Here is a 17,964-nt window from a genome sequence, read left to right on the forward strand (position 1 = left end):
CCTTCAGCATACATTTAGACATTTCTTTAAAAGTGTGTTCAATGAGAACAATTTACAAGTTTCTGGAATACCTGAATTCATCTTAAATGTTATAATTAGCTTTGAAGTGATGCTTTATTGTGATGTGTCTTATTATGTTTTGTGTGTCTTGTATTTTATTTTTAAATGTGAAATTTTGTTTTTTCAATGAGAAGCTTTTATGTTTTTGTGCTGCCTTCAGGGCCAGGACTCAATGGGAATATTCCTGGTTAAAGGCTTACTTCACCAGTGGGAATATGACGGTGTATTGAACTCTGAGATCCTATGTAGTATAAATGTGCAACATTTTAGAAATCGGTTCATCCTAGCCTGAGAAAAGACAGAAAGAGTGTTGTTAACCCTACAGTTTGCCCAGTTGTGACATCAATTGTAGTTTAAGACGCAGCCTGACTTATCTGTTATTATACAAACTTTCGTTCTACTTTGCCTCGGCATACCAGGTGCCCTGTCTCTGATAAGTAGCATATTTCCAATTTCCAGTTCCCAAAGCAGAATGATATCAGAAAAAAAGGAAACGACAAAAAAATAAAACGACAAAAAAGACAAAAAGTGACTTGTAAATATTGGACTCTTAACCATATCTGATGTTAGATAATCTGGAAAGCATAACTTCTCACTAGCTTTTTGGTCAAAGGTGAGTCCCTTTCAACACTGAACATGTCTCTGTGTTGTAGCCTTTGCAGCAGGCCACTGCTACCAACCCTTTGTGAAGTACGGTAACCTGACCAGCAGTGACCACACCTGGGCAGTGGGAGCCGTGGTGGAGTTCGCCTGTGACCCTGGCTATACTCTGGAACAGGGATCGGTCACCATTGAATGCATTGACCCCAACAATCCCCAATGGAACGAGACAGAACCTGCCTGCAGAGGTCTGTATGTCTTGTATTGCTGGAAATCTTGATTTAATACCATTACATTTTAAATCACTTTTTAGCGCTTTATTGTACATAATATGTTTTACTTTTGGCATTTTGCTGACATGATAAAGTATATTTGAGTAGACAGACCGTGCCTAGTGAGTCAGCAGGTTGCATGGCTATTGGTACTGCTGTTACAAGTAGGGTCCAACTAGACTGGGTGTTACACACAAGAATACAGTATGATTTAAAATGAGTCAGACGTGGAATAAATGACTGGCTCTTAACAGCACTGCAATAACCACTATATACTGTATATCAAATAGATCATTGATACAACTCTATAGTTCACACGGACACATTTTATTTTTTGAAACCATAACATTCAGGGCTTACCTCAAGTTGTCAGTTCAAGCTGTCCCCTCCATTGTCATGTATTGTACGTGATGCTTGTTGCAGCTGTTTGCAGTGGTGAGATCACTGATTCTGCTGGAGTGGTGCTGTCTCCTAACTGGCCTGAAGCCTACGACAGAGGCCAGGACTGTATCTGGGGACTGCACGTGGAGGAGGACAAGAGGATCATGCTGGACATTCAAGTGTATGTATATCCACTTTCAAGAGTCAAGAGGTTTATTCGTCATATGCACAACAGTTACAGCAGCAGTCATTGGCAATGACCTTCTTAGGCCTAACGGCCTCCACACACATCTTACCTCCACTTGCGCGTCTACTGTGCGTCTGCGTCTGACTTTTTGTCACCAACATTGTAATCAACCTAGAGCCGCCACACATCCAACCTCAGACGCACTGCTGATGTGCGTCGGAGACACGTCTGCAGCGACGCTCCCCTTTACCTCAGGAGGCTCGCCTATTTTTTTCTGAGAGCCGCGCGTCTCTCTCGGGTCTCTCTGCTTTAACTGATAGAGAAATACTCTGCTGAGAGTCATATTGACTTCATACCGGCAGCTTTCGCTGTAGTTTCACCATTTCCTGGTGTGTCCCTTTCAAAATAAAACTTCCAACAAGCGAAAATGTGTCAAAAAAAAGGCAATGGGGCGCACGGATTACTGTCGAGACTCAATATAAATCATATGCATCATAAATGACATGAAAGAACTTCATTTTTAATGGGAATTATCTATGAAAACTCTAAGTAGAAAGATAGGGATTTTAAAAGCAGCACTGCAGCAGCAGCAGCAGCTGAGACGTTCCATGTGTGGCCGAAAAAAGTGCGAGAGAGGCAGCAGTAACGGAACGCGACGCGCTCCAGAGGTAGACGCAGGATGTGTGCAATATAGAATATAGAAGAATGAAAAAACACAAGTGAAGAGAGCAACACCTGAGACACAAATAAACACAACAGTAGTGCAAGGACACAGTGCAGATAAAAGTGTAGAGATAAGGTGCACCATATAAATATAAAGTAAATTTTGATTACAAAATTAAATAAAATGTTGATGAAATATAATACTGTACATGGAAATAACAATAAAAACAATAATAACTGCAGTGAAATAGGATACTGTACATATAATAATGTTAAATATCATTTTAAAATATGTATATGCGAGATGTACAGATGTAAATTATAACTTATGATATGATTGGTTAACATAATAAATGTGCAGCATCAACATTAAACACCCTGCACAGTGGCAGTCTGACCTGCCTTCTCACCTTTTTCCCTTTGATATGCATGAAACCACGTTATTAAAAAAAGCCTCTTACTATGCCTGTTTTTTTATTCATAACCAAACCCACTTGTAGCCTGGCTACCTACTCCCGCTCAAATGTTCTACTTCCAGTCCAATCAGCGAACAGACGGAGTGGCTGAGAACAATGATGTCGAGGTTGTGTGCCAGTTTCTGTTGTAGTCAGAGGAAGACAATGGATAAGGATACGAGAGAAGCTATTCAGTCTGTTGTGGCAACGCTGCCAAATATCGATAAATTAAAGCCGAGTTTTGTTGGTTCCCAGCCGGTCCCGGCGCATGACATACGTCATGACCAGACTCTATGCGATTGGTTGGCAGATCCAGAGTGGCACTGGGCAGAACCAATAAACGTTCACTCACCAATTGAGCAGTTCCAGACCTTCTGTACGAATTAAATGAAGTACGATGGTCTGGTGGTAGAACCAGGCTAACCCAGTTGACATCATCACAGAAAAAAAATACCAAATCTCCTGTACTTATGTATGTGTGCACTGGTACCTGCCATCAAACAGCATTTTAGAAGCAGATTATTACAAAGAGCTAAGATAACCATGACTGGTACAACAACACATTAAGACAAACAATGTGCTGCTAATGAAAGAACGCTCACAGCTTGTGTGAATGAGATGCTTAATTGCCACGCAGACAAAGGTTAACAAGGTGCAGCAGAGAAAACTAATTCTATCAGGGAGGGTTTTGTTTGGCACCCCTCTTTCCCCTACGACAACAACACCACCACCACTGCTCTATGCCCCCCCCCCCCCACGCACACACAAATACACACACACCGAGATGACACACACACACACCGAGACAACACACACCGACACCACACACACATACACGCACACACACACTGCTGTAATTGCTGCAGTGTGGAGTATACAGGGTGCAAGGAGTGTACAGCATGGGAGTGTGTGTTTGCCTATGATTGGGGTGCCAAGGTGAAGGCACAGAACAACAGACTCCGCCCGTGTCAGAGCCCCGATAAGTCAGTCAGCCGTGGAAAATGATTTGCCATTTGTGCGCAAATTAAGGGAGGGCTCATTTGCATATGGGTTGCAATAGTTTTTCTCTCTCTTTGTCTCTCTCTCTCTGAGCAGTGCTCCTGTTGTACTTTAGGGAGCACTGATTAATGGCTTCCTCTGTTTTTTGTTCAAAGGAAGTGTGTCAACATAAGTAATTGCCGCGGTTGGTTTAGCAGAGCAGAAGAGAAGTGAATGTGCCGTGTGAAAACATTTTAGACGACAGAGCATACCATGTGAAACCTGTGTAAGAAAGGAAACCAAAAAGCAGAGAGAAGGCCTTTGGGCTGTCTGTCATCCAGCCTACCTGCATCTTTTTGTGAATAAACAACACATGTTGGTCTTTTATGAGTTCTTTATTATCTTTATAGGGGAGGGGGGGTATTTTGTTTTAGCCGAGTTAAATCTTCCTCTTTTCTCCTCTCCTCTCTTCTGTTTTACCTCTCGCTCGTATTCGTGTAGAGTCGGTAAACTCCGGCGGTGGCCTGTTGCTTTAAATCTTGCCGCCGTAAAGGATTATGGGATACCACTATCTCCTTTCCTTTAGCATAGGTTGGTCAGGAGTAACCTATGCTAAAGGAGGGTTAAAGGATGAATCCAGGCTCCTTTCCTATGCCTTTCCTAAGCATTTGGAGAATTCGGATCACCTATCCGCCGAGTACTTCCGGTTCATCTCGATAGGAAAGGAAATTTCCTATGCAAAAAAAGTTTTCGGATAGGCCCTAAGAAACAAACGTTGAAGGTCGCCATATTTGAAAAGCCAAGATGGCCGCCATATTGGCGTCCGTGCAAATGAAATCATGCATGTGTTTCTTTATGAAGTTTTTAAATATATAGTTTACCAAATCCCACAAGAAATCCCTCAAACCCTCTTTTTGGACATAGTGAACTGGACTAATATCAGTATTATAAAATACATTGTAATCTAGCACAGAGCCTCCTCACTGTCTGAAAATATGTCTAGCAGGTGTCTGTCTGTGAGTGGTTCTATCAAGCTTATTGATAGCAGCTGTTCAACCGTCTGGGTAGATATACAAGGGGCCTATCCGAAAAGTCCAATCTCCTAACCTATAAGCCTCCTTTCCTATGCCTTAACCCCTAAACGTCATCGGGGTTAAGGAGAGATGAAAGGTGCTTCCTATCGAACATAGGAAAGGACAGCGCTGTTTCAAATGAATTCGACTCCACTTTTCCTAACCGACGTCATTGCGCGACGGCGAGTATTGCTGACGTGAGTCACTAGCGTGAAATTACACTATTCTCCGAAAATTGACTACAACAAGCGCTCGTTTGATCCATGCGTTCTTTTCATATTGATTTTAATCAGGTGGTCGCCAACAGAGTGAGAATCACTGGCATATATCCCAATTCACATGTGGAATAAAAAGAGGCTACACTAATGTTGATGAACTGCCCCCAGTAACTTCATTAAATGTGAAGTTGGTATTTTATTTTCTTATGGTGTAAATTATGTGCTACGAAAATAACTATTATGATGTTGGTCTTTTATGAGTTCTTTATTATCTTTATAGGGGAGGGGGGGTATTTTGTTTTAGCCGAGTTAAATCTTCCTCTTTTCTCCTCTCCTCTCTTCTGTTTTACCTCTCGCTCGTATTCGTGTAGAGTCGGTAAACTCCGGCTGTGGCCTGTTGCTTTAAATCTTGCCGCCGTAAAGGATTATGGGATACCACTATCTCCTTTCCTTTAGCATAGGTTGGTCAGGAGTAACCTATGCTAAAGGAGGGTTAAAGGATGAATCGAGGCTCCTTTCCTATGCCTTTCCTAAGCATTTTGAGAATTCGGATCACCTATCTGCCGAGTACTTCCAGTTCATCTCGATAGGAAAGGAAATTTCCTATGCAAAAAAAAGTTTTCGGATAGGCCCAAGGTCTTTAACAAGGTCCCTGGGTGTCAGTGCTCATACACACCTTAGCATGTGCACGTATCAGATGCTCCATCGGTGTAATGGCAGGAGGGACATTATCAGCGGCCTGTATCAAATGACTTTTATGGATGGTCTTCAAATGAATGGCCAAGGAGTGAAAGGTGTGATTAAGGAGGTAGTGTTAAGTGAGGAATGTAAAATGAACCTTCTCTCTCCCACATGATACACACCACTGCCCACCTGTACAGGCCTCTGAAATAACATGAAGTCTTAAGGCTGTTACATACTCCGCGAGAAGAAAGAACAAAGTTCTCGGTGACAGAGCTGCGAGAAGTTCTTTCTGGTCTGACATTACATACTTCACGAGAACTCAAGTGCCGAACTCCTCACCGCGGCGCATTGTTACCATGGTAATTGACTCAGTAGCGCCAGCTGATTTCACTTCGCTTTCCTCATTGACTTCAGACTGACCAATCACACAATAGTTCTTGGACAAGCTGCGAGAAGAAAGTTCGGCCCGGGTGATGTGTCGAGAACAAGCTGCGAGAACAGCTAAACAAGAGCTGAGAGAAGAAAATGACGTCATTTTCTTCTCGGAGCTCTGTCACCGAGAACTTTGTTCTTTCTTCTCGCGGAGTATGTAACAGCCTTTATAGTGGTCATTAGTCTGCAGCTTAAAAGGAAAGGAACAATCCACCCCACATTGGAAGATTTCAGCGTGTGGTGTTGAGATGAAAATGTTCAATTGTGTTACTCACTTTAACTGCTTATTTGGCCGTCGTAGTAGAAGTAGCTGTATCTGACTTGTTAAGAACTGTGATCACTAAACAACACACATGTTGCCTTGAACAGTTCATTTTGTTCGGTTATATTCCAAGTGAAATACGTTTTTTTAACAGATATTATGCTTCCTTATTGTTGATGATGCGATGTGGAGGTTAAGATAGAAGATCCCAGGTGGAATCTGAACGCTGAGATGAACATAATATTTGAGGCTGAAGGTCTTATTTACATTAATTCCAATTTTGGCCTCTGAAAAATATATGATACATGTTCATTCAAAGTGTAAGTCGGTCAGGGGCCGTATTCACAAAACATTTTAAGGCTAAGAGTAGGTCCTAACGTGCTGATTTAGGAGTAACTCTTAAAAATAAGGGGCGTTTCACTCACTTAATTTTAGGACTCCTAACTTTTTACGATAAGTGTAATTCACAAAGCATTTTAGCGCTAAAAGTAGCTCCTAAATCTATGAAAAGCTAAGAGTCCTCGAGAGGACTCCTAAGTCACTAAGAGTAAATCACAGACAACCATTTGATGGTGTTTTGGAGAGATTTAATGCTAGTGAGCTTTATAAAAGGTACCTTTTATAGCTGTAAGAGTTTAATGATTTTAGTGAAGCTATGTTTAGAAAGTATAGACACATTTATATATATTATATTTATGTAAAAAAATATTTATTAAGTTCCTTTTCCTGCAGTTGCTTTGGGTTTATGATGCACTGAAAGTTACTGTTGGTGTCACGTTTGGATTTAATTTCCTACTAGAATATGTGGCGCTTCGCAGCATCTCGTCCGTTCCACAGGTCCGCTACTGTATAGTTGCACGTCTCGCCTTTTTCCTTCCGCATGCACTTTACGATTTCGCCGGCTGTTGTTTCTAAATTGTGAATTTCCTGGTTTGTCGCTGTCTGACTATTGCTGCATAGTCGCCGTTGACAGAAATACAGTGAGAGTGCATGGTGCGCAGCTGTTCAATGAGGATATTTTTTCCAATTCAAATCATTGTAAAATTTCAAATGAATAGGCCTATGTGGCGCTATTGTATGCTAATTGTGAACGAAGGTGTGGGAAACCCTGCAGTATCTTGGTTTCATGTTAAATAAGTGTTACTTGTCATTAATTGTATATAAAAACTCTTTACTTTAATACAGCGACACAATATGGATATCTCCCACAGTGTTTCTATCATAAATTCACTCTTAGGGACTCATTCCCTCTCAGCCAATCACTGTGGGCATAGAAGGTATGAACATGACGTCATCCATAGCAACAGGGTCAACCACACCCTCTAGTCTTAGTTTAGGAGTCCCTCCCATTCCTTAGTAAAAGTTGGTCTTATCAGCTTTGTGAATAAGTTTTAAGAAATTACTCCTGACTAAGAACTTTTAGTGCTCCTTAGGAGTACTCTTAGCGCTAAGATAAAATGTTTTGTGAATACGGCCCCAGATATTCAGAAAGGCTATTTAACACCAGACTGAATGAGTCCCATCCCTTTTCTTCCTGTATTTCAGAGGTTTAGGGAGATGGAAATAGCAGATGGTACAGTGAATAGTTGGGGTAGAATGTGTTAGGCAGCTGGTCCCGCGGGCCAAGCTAAAAAACTCTGCCCTGTTTTTTTCCAAATTGAACTAAATCAAATTAGTGTCAGGCAATAGAGGCCGTGATTGATTTTTCTTCACTGAGGTGCACAAAGCCCTTATTTAGCTTAATCACAACAAACGTGACGCCGGCCCGCAATATTTCTCAATCCGCCTTGCTCCGCAAACAGGTGAGAGGCCTTATCCGTTAACAATCAAATAAACATGACACACTCAGAGTTTAGAAGATTGCACACTCCTTTTACTATACTAGAGAGGACCAGCTGTACGCCTTCATAAGGGGACAAAAAGCTTTGCCAAGCCCAGGCCACTTTTCCATTTCTCAAACTCTGCATCATACATTGTATCAAATATTAATATCACGTTGAAGAGCTGTTTGGCTGAAATCTATTTCCGGACAATACCCAGAGTTTATTTTTCAGAGACTATATTCATAATGCCTCGACGTTGTACTGTTTTGTTCTGAGGTCTGAATATATATAGACTCAGGCAGAGTTGGGAGATGAGAGCTATTTATATAGGCAGGGAAGGGGAAGTTGTCCTTTGAGAATGAAGATAACCCCCAAGAGTGAATTTTAATGAAGCAGATTTGTTCTGTGATGCTGTGAACTCGACAAACCGCTAACAGACTGATTTGGATTCTTTGATACAGAACAGGCTAAATAAAATAGCTGCAGTGAGATGGCTTGTTTGTGTTTGACTAGTAAATTTGTTATGACCGACTAACCTTTAAGGCCATAGAGTGTGTGAGGCTTTGACGCATGTTGTTCCACTCACTGAAGATCCAATATTTGTAAAGAACGAATGTAATTACGAGGAGGCAGGAAAACTTGCACAAGGGTTCATTTATCCAAAAAAGGCAAAACCACAGAGGTTGTCCCAGCTTAGATCTCCTGTCCAATACAGAGATGATGTCCAAAAGTTACACATTTATCTCTTGTAGTTTTCACTATCGATCATATCCTAACAAACCTCTCTCTGGGACGTGTCACTACGTTGTTACATCTCCAATCGACCAAAGGAAGCTTTGTAAAAACGGATTGAAAATGTGGATATCTGTCTTCTTACTCTGTCCGTTATGTAGCTAATCAGCTACGTAAATATGTTTATAATTGCACAACAAAAACTGGCAACACGACTGACTACAAGCGTACAGAATATCAAATAAGATGTGTGTGTATCCACAGCCTGATATAGTGAATTTTATTCCTCTGTGCCATATAGCGCCATGTTGTCAAAAACTCTATAAAAAGCATTCAAAGAGCCAGTGTCGTACTAGGTGTCATGTTTCTTCATTACCATGAACTTACAAACTTGTTAAATTTTTCCTCGATACCCCACAATCCCTAGTAAATTAACCATTGCGTCCTTTTGAATTAATATGAATAAAAAACCAAATTGTCCAGAAGTTTGAGCACACTTTAAAAAAATTGTGTATGCCATCACTTCACACCTGCTGGGACCACCTGAGGACCAGTCAAAACCTGCAGGACATGACTGATCCATGTATTAGCTCTTTATCTTCTCAGCTGAACAAATCCATTTAAAGGTTCAGTGAGCGGAATGGTCAGTTTAGCTAACTGCCTGTCAGTGACTGCAGTTAGCAGTCGTCCCCCACATTAATGCAGTGCGGTCTTCAAGCAGCGAGTTATCTAGCATCATCTCAGATCCTTAAAGGCCTACTTCACCGGTTGGAATATGAAGGTGTATTGAACTCGTAATGTAGGGTTAGACACATTTAAATCGGATCATCCTAGCCTGAGAAAAGGCAGAGAGAGTGTTTTATGGTCTCACTGTCTAACCCTACATTTCTCTTTCTGTGATGTCACATTTCAATTTTTTTTGCACATTTATACTTCATAGGATCTCCGAGTTCAATACACCTTCATATTCCAACCGGTGAAGTAGGCCTTTAAGTGTGATGATACATGATAAAAACCATGAAAACAGACATTGGGAAGGATTTTCACCTGCTCCGCCATTGAAGGCGCATACACATTCACCCATCTGTCGCTCTACACATGCACCAGCAGTGAGACGGGTGTCGGTTTGTAGCGTTCTCTCTTCTGATTGGTTATCAGTAGTGGGATCCCCGAAAAGTTTATTTGCCGATTGCATGCAGAGCGAGTGACGCGCACACTATATAAGTGATCACTGTATGAATAAAGAACGATTTAACACTTATATTAACATGAATAAATCGCTTACTTCACCTTTAATGCTTGTACTCCTTGAATATGAACCATTTAGCATTTGGGCCGGAATAAGGGCTAAACATTTCCTTTTCCTTAATGAATACTGCCCATGGTTTAAATTTGTTCAGGTTAAGTCAGGGATTCAATGTGTTGAGTGTTAAGTTGTTGACAAGTGTAGAGAATACAAGTGTTGGTGAGTGTGGGCTGAACTTGTGTATACAGCTGATGGAAGACAAATGGCTCTGTCTATGGAATGACAAATAGTCAGTTCACAAACTAACTCCCAGTCCGGTGATTTCTTTGTTTTATTGTGGAGAGAAAAAAAAACACTAAATAAACATTTCAATTTCTGTCAGGTTTACCCATGTGTCGATTCAGTCTGCGCCTCTTGAACCTTTGATTTTTTTTTCTCCAGCGTTCCCATGGTGATTAATAGCTCAATCTCAGTGTGCTAATGACTTTGATCAGGAGCCCACTGGTGATTCATTAGCAACAGCAAAGAGCCTGTCACTGCTTTATACTGAGCTCAGCCATTTCTTCTATACACTGTGTGCACAATTATTAGGCAAGTTGTATTTTGGAGGATACATTTTATTATTGAACAACTACAGTGCTCTCGGTCAATCCAAAATGTTAATGAACCTAAACCTGAATGATTAAGAAAGTAAAAGTGAGGTTTTGTCTTTCTTAAAGATCTCCTATTATACTACTTTTCTGGTCTTAATTTCTTGTTAGAAACTGCTATAGAGCAACCTGACACAAATCACATCACAAAAAACCATGTAGATTTTCGGGACAGTCTTCCTCTCACCCTAGCGCGCACAGAAGGTGGGGGCATGGCCGGAGCGCGCCTGAGCAGCACGTTACCATACATGGAAAAATCCAGAATCGTGACGACACGATGGCAGGAAATTTGAACCGATTGGAACACGTGAGTTCTCGACCGGCTGCCCTAGTGTTTAGCGCTCTGCACAGCCACCCCAGACGGTCAGCAGGGAATACGTCTAAATGCATGTACGTCATTATTTGATACGCTAGTATGGTTAACATGACTATAAATCATTATAACAACGTTTATAGGTCATAAAAGTCGAAAAGTATAATAGGTCCACTTTAAGAGAATATACATATGTGCACAATTATTAGGCAACTATTAGTGTGCAACTTAATGAAAAAACTAACATTTTCCCATCTCACTTGTTTATTTTCATCTGTTAAAGTGAGAATAATAAAACAACTCAATTTACAAATAAACATTTTTGAAATCAGTGACCAATATAGCCACCCTTCTTTTCAATAACTGTCACAAGCCTTCCATTCATGGAGTCTGTCAGTTTTTTTATCTGTTGACGATCAACTTTTTGTGCAGCAGCAACCACAGCCTCCCAGACACTGTGCCGAGAGGTGTACTGATTTCCTTCACTGTAAATCTCCCGTTTAAGCAGGGCCCACAGGTTCTCAATAGGGTTTAGGTCAGGTGAGGAAGGGGGCCATGTCATTATTTTTTCATCCTCAAGGCCTTTTGGCTAGCCATGCGGTTGAGTACTTCGATGCATGCGATGGAGCATTGTCCTGCATAAAAATCATGGTCTTCTTAAAAGATGCAGACTTTTTCCTCTACCACTGCTTGAAGAAAGTGTCTTCTAAAAACTGGCAGTAGGTTTGGGAGTTGATTTTGAGGCCATCTTCAACCCGAAAAGGTCCAACTAGCTCATCTTTAATAATACCAGCCCATACCAGTACCCCACCTCTACCTTGCTGGCGTCTGAGTCGAAGTGGAGCTCTGTGTCCATTACTGATCCAGCCATGGGCCCATCCATCAAGAGTCACTCGCATCTCATCAGTCCATAAAACCTTTGAAAAATCTGTCTTCAGATATTTCTTGGCCCAGTCTTGACATTTCAACTTGTGTGTTTTGTTCAGTGGTGGTTGGGTTTCAGCCTTTCTTACCTTGGCCATGCCTCTAAGCACTGAACACCTTGTACTTCTGAGCACTCCAGGTAGGTTGCAGTTCTGGAATATGGCAGAACTGGAGGATAATGGGTTCCTGGTAGCTTCACGTTTGATTCTTCTCAAATCTTTGGCAGTTGATTTGCGTCTTTTTTTCTCAATACGTTTCTTGCGACCCTGTTGGCTATTTGCAACAAAACGTTTGATGGTTTTGTGGTCACGCCCCAATATCTTAGCAATTTCAAGAGTACTGTATCCCTCTGAAATACTTTTTACAATTTTTGACTTTTTAGAGTCTGTTAAATCTCTTTTTTGGCCCATTTTGCCTGAGGAAGAGAAGCTGCCTAATAACTATGCACACCTTGATATAGAGTGTTGATCTCCTTAGGCCACACCCTCACTCATTACACAAATACACATTACCTGGTATACTTGAATCCAATAAGCACTCAAGTTTAGTGAGTGAAGTTGCCTTCACCTGGGTCCCCAAAATGGAGGTTTGTGCATCCTTAATCATTTATTTGAATGAGTATGATGCAAGATGGCGGACGTCACAGCAGCGTGCTCCTCAGGTGCTATAGCGTTTGCCAGAGTTCGTTTAAAACCTGAGGTATATAAGACTGTTGATGGTAAAACAATAGTGGAGGATGAGCTTTTACACTTCCTTGCCATGAAAATACGTACATTAAGTCAGGACGAGATTGTCCTGCTAGCTGCCAACAGCTTCGACTCAGAGTGGATTGAAACCTCAAAGAAAACGCTGTTTGAGCTCTGTCCTTCAACGCAGCGGAACATCTCGCATAAAGGTGCACAGAAAGATGTCAATAACATAAAGAGCTGCCTCAAGGTGCTGAACGAGTGTGGGGACAATGTTCCAAGATTTGTATCTCACTATTTGGATGAGTTGCCACCAGTGACTTTCACAAACATGGATGTGTGCGGCCTACTTCGAAAAGTGGGGCAGCTACACACCGAGGTCTCATCCGTGAAACATGCACTACATCTGCAGACTGAAATCAGCGAAGAGCTGCGCGCTGGCACGGCGAAAGTGAGCCGCCAGGTCGGTGCCCTGGAGAACTACGCTGACCACGGCTATGCCGGCCACATTGCATCGGTGAGGCGTCTGGACGCGCGGAATGCTAGCACCGCGGGACCCACTAGCGCAGCGGCTGCCAGCGAGGCTGACGGCTCGGCGGGGGGGACCGAAGCGCCAAGAGTTGAACACCGAGAAGGAGATTCACAGGGACTGCCGCTTCTAACTGTGGAGAGGGCTACACCTGCAGCTGCCTCGGGTGTAACGTTGCCTTCACCTGGGTCCCCAAAATGGAGCCAAGTAGTGAAACGAGGGCAACGGAAGCGCACAGAGACGGCCGATGCTAAACAGGGATTACGCACCGGTAAATCGACAACGGGGCAGAAGAAAGCTGGTAAAACTATTGTGGGCACTGGAGCGGCTGGAGGGATCAAAGTGGTAACAACGAAACAGGTGAGTGTTTTTGCCACTAAGTTTATGCACGCCATGATTTTGTCCCGCATGTCATATTGTATCACCTGCTGGGGGCAGGCTGGTGAATCTACTTTGAGACCTCTGGAGTCTTTATACAAACAAACCTTAAAAACACTGGACAAAAAGCCAATTCGTTATCATCATTGTAGGATACTTGAGAAACATGAGTTATTGAGCTTTGAGAATTTTAGGTTATTCGTCAATTTGTGTATGGTCTATAAAATTTTAAATGGTTTGGCCCCACAGTCATTATGTGTTTTTGTCCACGCTCGCTCGTCAAATTCCATCAGATCCACTAGAATATCCTCCATACGAGATTGTACCATACCATTTCGCCGCACTGTAGCGGGGCAATCTGCTTTTTCTGTAAGAGCCACAAACCAGTGGAATACCTTACCTGACGCCGTAAGGGGCAGTAGCTCTCTCAGAGTCTTCAAATCTAACCTAAAAAATCTGTTAAAAGCTGCTCAGCTCTGCAACCACTAATTTGGTCCTTAGACTTGTTTTTGTGTGTGTGGGCGTGGGTGGGATGAGGAAGGTGGGGGGAGTTGCACGCAGACGTGTGTAGCCATGTTGTTGTGGTGTTTTATCCCTGTATACTAATAATCTGTCTTGTTACTGTGTTGTATTTTTGTGACCTGCCAAGGGACTACAGATGCAAATTAGCTTAAAGCTATAATCTGGTATAGTGCATCAAATGGCAACATTTATGTTCTAACTGTACATTGTCCCTTTTAAATAAAGATTTTAAATAAATAAAGTTCTCTCCAGAAATAGACGCTGAAACTCTCCGTGCTCATCTTGAGGAGAAACTCTGTCATGAGGTGTCATGTCAAAGAATTGTCACCATGAATAGCAGATACGCTTCATTCAAAATACCCGCTGAATGCAAGGATGTAGGTGACATGTATAACCCGGAGCTCTGGCCGGTGGGAGCGTATGTACGTCGCTTTTATGAACCTCGTAAAACCGGATTCATCGGAGCTAACGCTGACGGTTTATCAGCTGGGGTTTTTAAACGTGCCCGCTACTGGCACGACAGCCCAAGTCTGATGTTGCTATGGAGATAAGCGTCCTGTCTTACAACTGCCGTGGCCTGCGCTTGGCTCAGAGCGCAGAGGATAAAGCGCGCCGCATTGTTGTGGATCAGTTGGAGCACTGTGACATTCTGTGCTTACAGGAAACTTTTCTAGCTAAGCAGGATCTTAAAGGGCTAAACTCTATTAATGCCAATTTCCATGGTGCTGGTGAGTCCACCACTGACCTCAGTGTGGGTATAAAAAGGGGCAGAATACCAGGAGGTGTGGCAATTCTGTGGCATAATAAACTGGACTCAGTGGTGAATGTCATTAGGCTTGGTGTGGACTGGTGTATTGCTATACACTTGACACAGCTTGATAAGGAATTTGTAATTTTAAATGTTTATACCCCATATGAATGCCAGAATAATGAAGAAGACTATATGAATAAGATGGCGTTTATTAGTTCTTTCTTACTAAATGAGCAATTTACTAGTGTCTTTATTGTCGGGGATATGAATGCAGATATTTCAGACAGTAGATCAGTATTCGCTAACCACCTGAATCATCTCTGTAGAGATAATAATCTAATACTGTCCAGCAGGGAGCTGTTGCCATCTAAAAGCTACACATATACAGGTCCTTCTCATATAATTAGCATATTGTGATAAAGTTCAATATTTTCTGTAATGTACTGATAAACATTAGACTTTCATATATTTTAGATTCATTAAACACAACTGAAGTAGTTCAAGCCTTTTATTGTTTTAATATTGATGATTTTGGCAAAAAAGTAAAGAAAAACCAAAAATCCCTATCTCAAAAAATTAGCATATTTCATCCGACCAATAAAAGAAAAGCGTTTTTAATACAAAAAAGTCAACTTTCAAATAATTATGTTCAGTTATGCACTCAATACTTGGTCGGGAATCCTTTCGCAGAAATGACTGCTTCAATGCGGCGTGGCATGGAGGCAATCAGCCTGTGGCACTGCTGATGTGTTATGGAGGCCCAGGATACTTCGATAGCGGCCTTAAGCTCATCCACAGTGTTGGGTCTGGTGTCTCTCAACTTCCTCTTCACAATATCCCACAGATTCTCTATGGGGTTCAGGTCAGGAGAGTTGGCAGGCCAATTGAGCACAGTAATACCATGGTCAGTAAACCATTTACCAGTGGTTTTGGCACTGTGAGCAGGTGCCAGGTCTTGTTGAAAAATTAAATCTTCATCTCCATAAAGCTTTTCAGCAGATGGAAGCATGAAGTGCTCCAAAATCTCCTGATAGCTAGCTGCATTGACCCTGCCTTTGATAAAACACAGTGGACCAACACCAGCAGCTGACATGGCACCCCAGACCATCACTGACTATGGGTACTTGACACTGGACTTCGGGCATTTTGGCATTTCCTTCTCCCCAGTCTTCCTCCAGACTCTGGCATCTTGATTTCCGAATGACATGCAAAATTTGCTTTCATCCGAAAAAAGTACTTTGGACCGCTGAGCAACAGTCCAGTGCTGCTTCTCTGTAGCCCAGGTCAGGCGCTTCTGCCGCTGTTTCTGGTTCAAAAGTGGCTTGACCTGGGGAATGCGGCACCTGTAGCCCATTTCCTGCACACGCCTGTGCACGGTGGCTCTGGATGTTTCTACTCCAGACTCAGTCCACTGCTTCCGCAGGTCCCCCAAGGTCTGGAATCGGCCCTTCTCCACAATCCTCCTCAGGGTCCGGTCACCTCTTCTGGTTGTGCAGCGTTTTCTGCCACACTTTTTCCTTCCTACAGACTTCCCACTGAGGTGCCTTGATACAGCACTCTGGGAACAGCCTATTCGCTCAGAAATTTCTTTCTGTGTCTTACCCTCTTGCTTGAGGGTGTCAATGATGGCCTTCTGGACAGCAGTCAGGTCGGCAGTCTTACCCATGATTGCGGTTTTGAGTAATGAACCAGGCTGGGAGTTTTTAAAAGCCTCAGGAATCTTTTGCAGGTGTTTAGAGTTAATTAGTTGATTCAGATGATTAGGTTAAGAGCTCGTTTAGAGTACCTTTTCATGATATGCTAATTTTTTGAGATAGGAATTTGAGGTTTTCATGAGCTGTATGCCAAAATCATCAGTATTAAAACAACAAAAGACCTGAAATATTTCAGTTGGTGTGCAATGAATCTAAAATATATGAAAGTTCAATTATTATCATTACATTATGGAAAATAATCAACTTTATCACAATATGCTAATTATATGAGAAGGACCTGTATAAGTGAGGCATGGCACACCACATCCTGGTTAGATCATTGTCTCTCAACAGCTGATGCTCACACTTCTTTGGCACATATGGAAGTTTTATATAACACATCTACCTCAGATCACATTCCTGTGAAGATGGTTATTAGATGGGATAATATACCTGACACTGTAAAATGTGCAAACAGTTTTATTCCAGATCATGTGGACTGGCCCTCTCTTTCAGAGGAAGACATTGCTTCCTATTTTACTCACACTGATCAACTGTTGAGCAACATATATCTGCCAAGAGCGGCACTCATCTGTAAAGATACTAACTGTTCTAACATTAATCATAAAACAGATATCTCTGCAATGTACATTGAGATTGTAACAGCTCTACTTAAAGCCAGTGTGCCTCTTCTTAAAACAAAAAAGAAGGGGGTAGCTAGACCTGGCTGGAACACGTATGTGGCTGAATTCTATACAGAAGCTTGTGAAGCTACTAAATCATGGGCAATGGCTGGTAAACCAAGACAGGGACCTATCTTTGAATACAAGAAGCATACAAACGCAAAATATAAATATGCTATACGTTTCATCAGTAAAAACGAGCAAACTCTGAGAGCTGACTCCATGGCCAAGAAACTTTTAGATAAAAACAGCAAAGCTTTCTGGAAAGAGGTAAAGCGTGTTAATAATTGTAAACCATCCTTACCATCGACAGTAGATGGAGTCTCTGGTGCAAATGCGATTGCTGCACTCTGGCAACAGCATTATGCTAAACTATTTAATTGTGTCCCGACTGAATGCTATCAAGTAGATAATGTTGAAGGTGTGAGTACAATCAAGACCCATGAGGTGTATGAAGTGGTCAGAAACCTATCAGTCAATAAATCGACAGGTATGGATTCTATCTCTGCTGAACATCTCAAATTTGCCAGCTCAAGGTTAGCTCCTCTGCTGCCTTCATGGTCCATGGCTATCTTCCACACTCTATGATGACGGTACTGCTGGTCCCTGTTGTCAAGGATAAATCAGGAAAGGTATGCAGCTCAGACAATTATAGACCCATTGCTCTGGCTAGTGTATTATCTGAAGTTGTTGAACAAATTCTTCTTGAAAGAGTCCAAGCATTAGTTATTTCTGCAGAAAATCAATTTGGCTTTAAACCTAAGCATA

General features: G+C 42.0%; 1 protein-coding gene across 1 annotated transcript in view; it reads left to right on the forward strand.

Annotated features, from left to right (window-relative positions):
• The window catches only part of sez6b (seizure related 6 homolog b), a gene marked incomplete at both ends in the record, with an annotated part of 230,597 nt that overhangs the window by 168,298 nt on the left and 44,335 nt on the right, over positions 1–17,964 (forward strand). The window contains 2 exons of the mRNA XM_080053689.1: positions 714–908; positions 1,356–1,494. Coding sequence (XP_079909815.1) covers positions 714–908; positions 1,356–1,494 — 334 coding nt within the window. The remainder of the gene's footprint in view (positions 1–713; positions 909–1,355; positions 1,495–17,964) is intronic.

This window comes from Ammodytes marinus, assembly GCF_949987685.1.
Source record: "Ammodytes marinus genome assembly, chromosome: 3".
Lineage (NCBI taxonomy): Eukaryota > Metazoa > Chordata > Actinopteri > Uranoscopiformes > Ammodytidae > Ammodytes > Ammodytes marinus.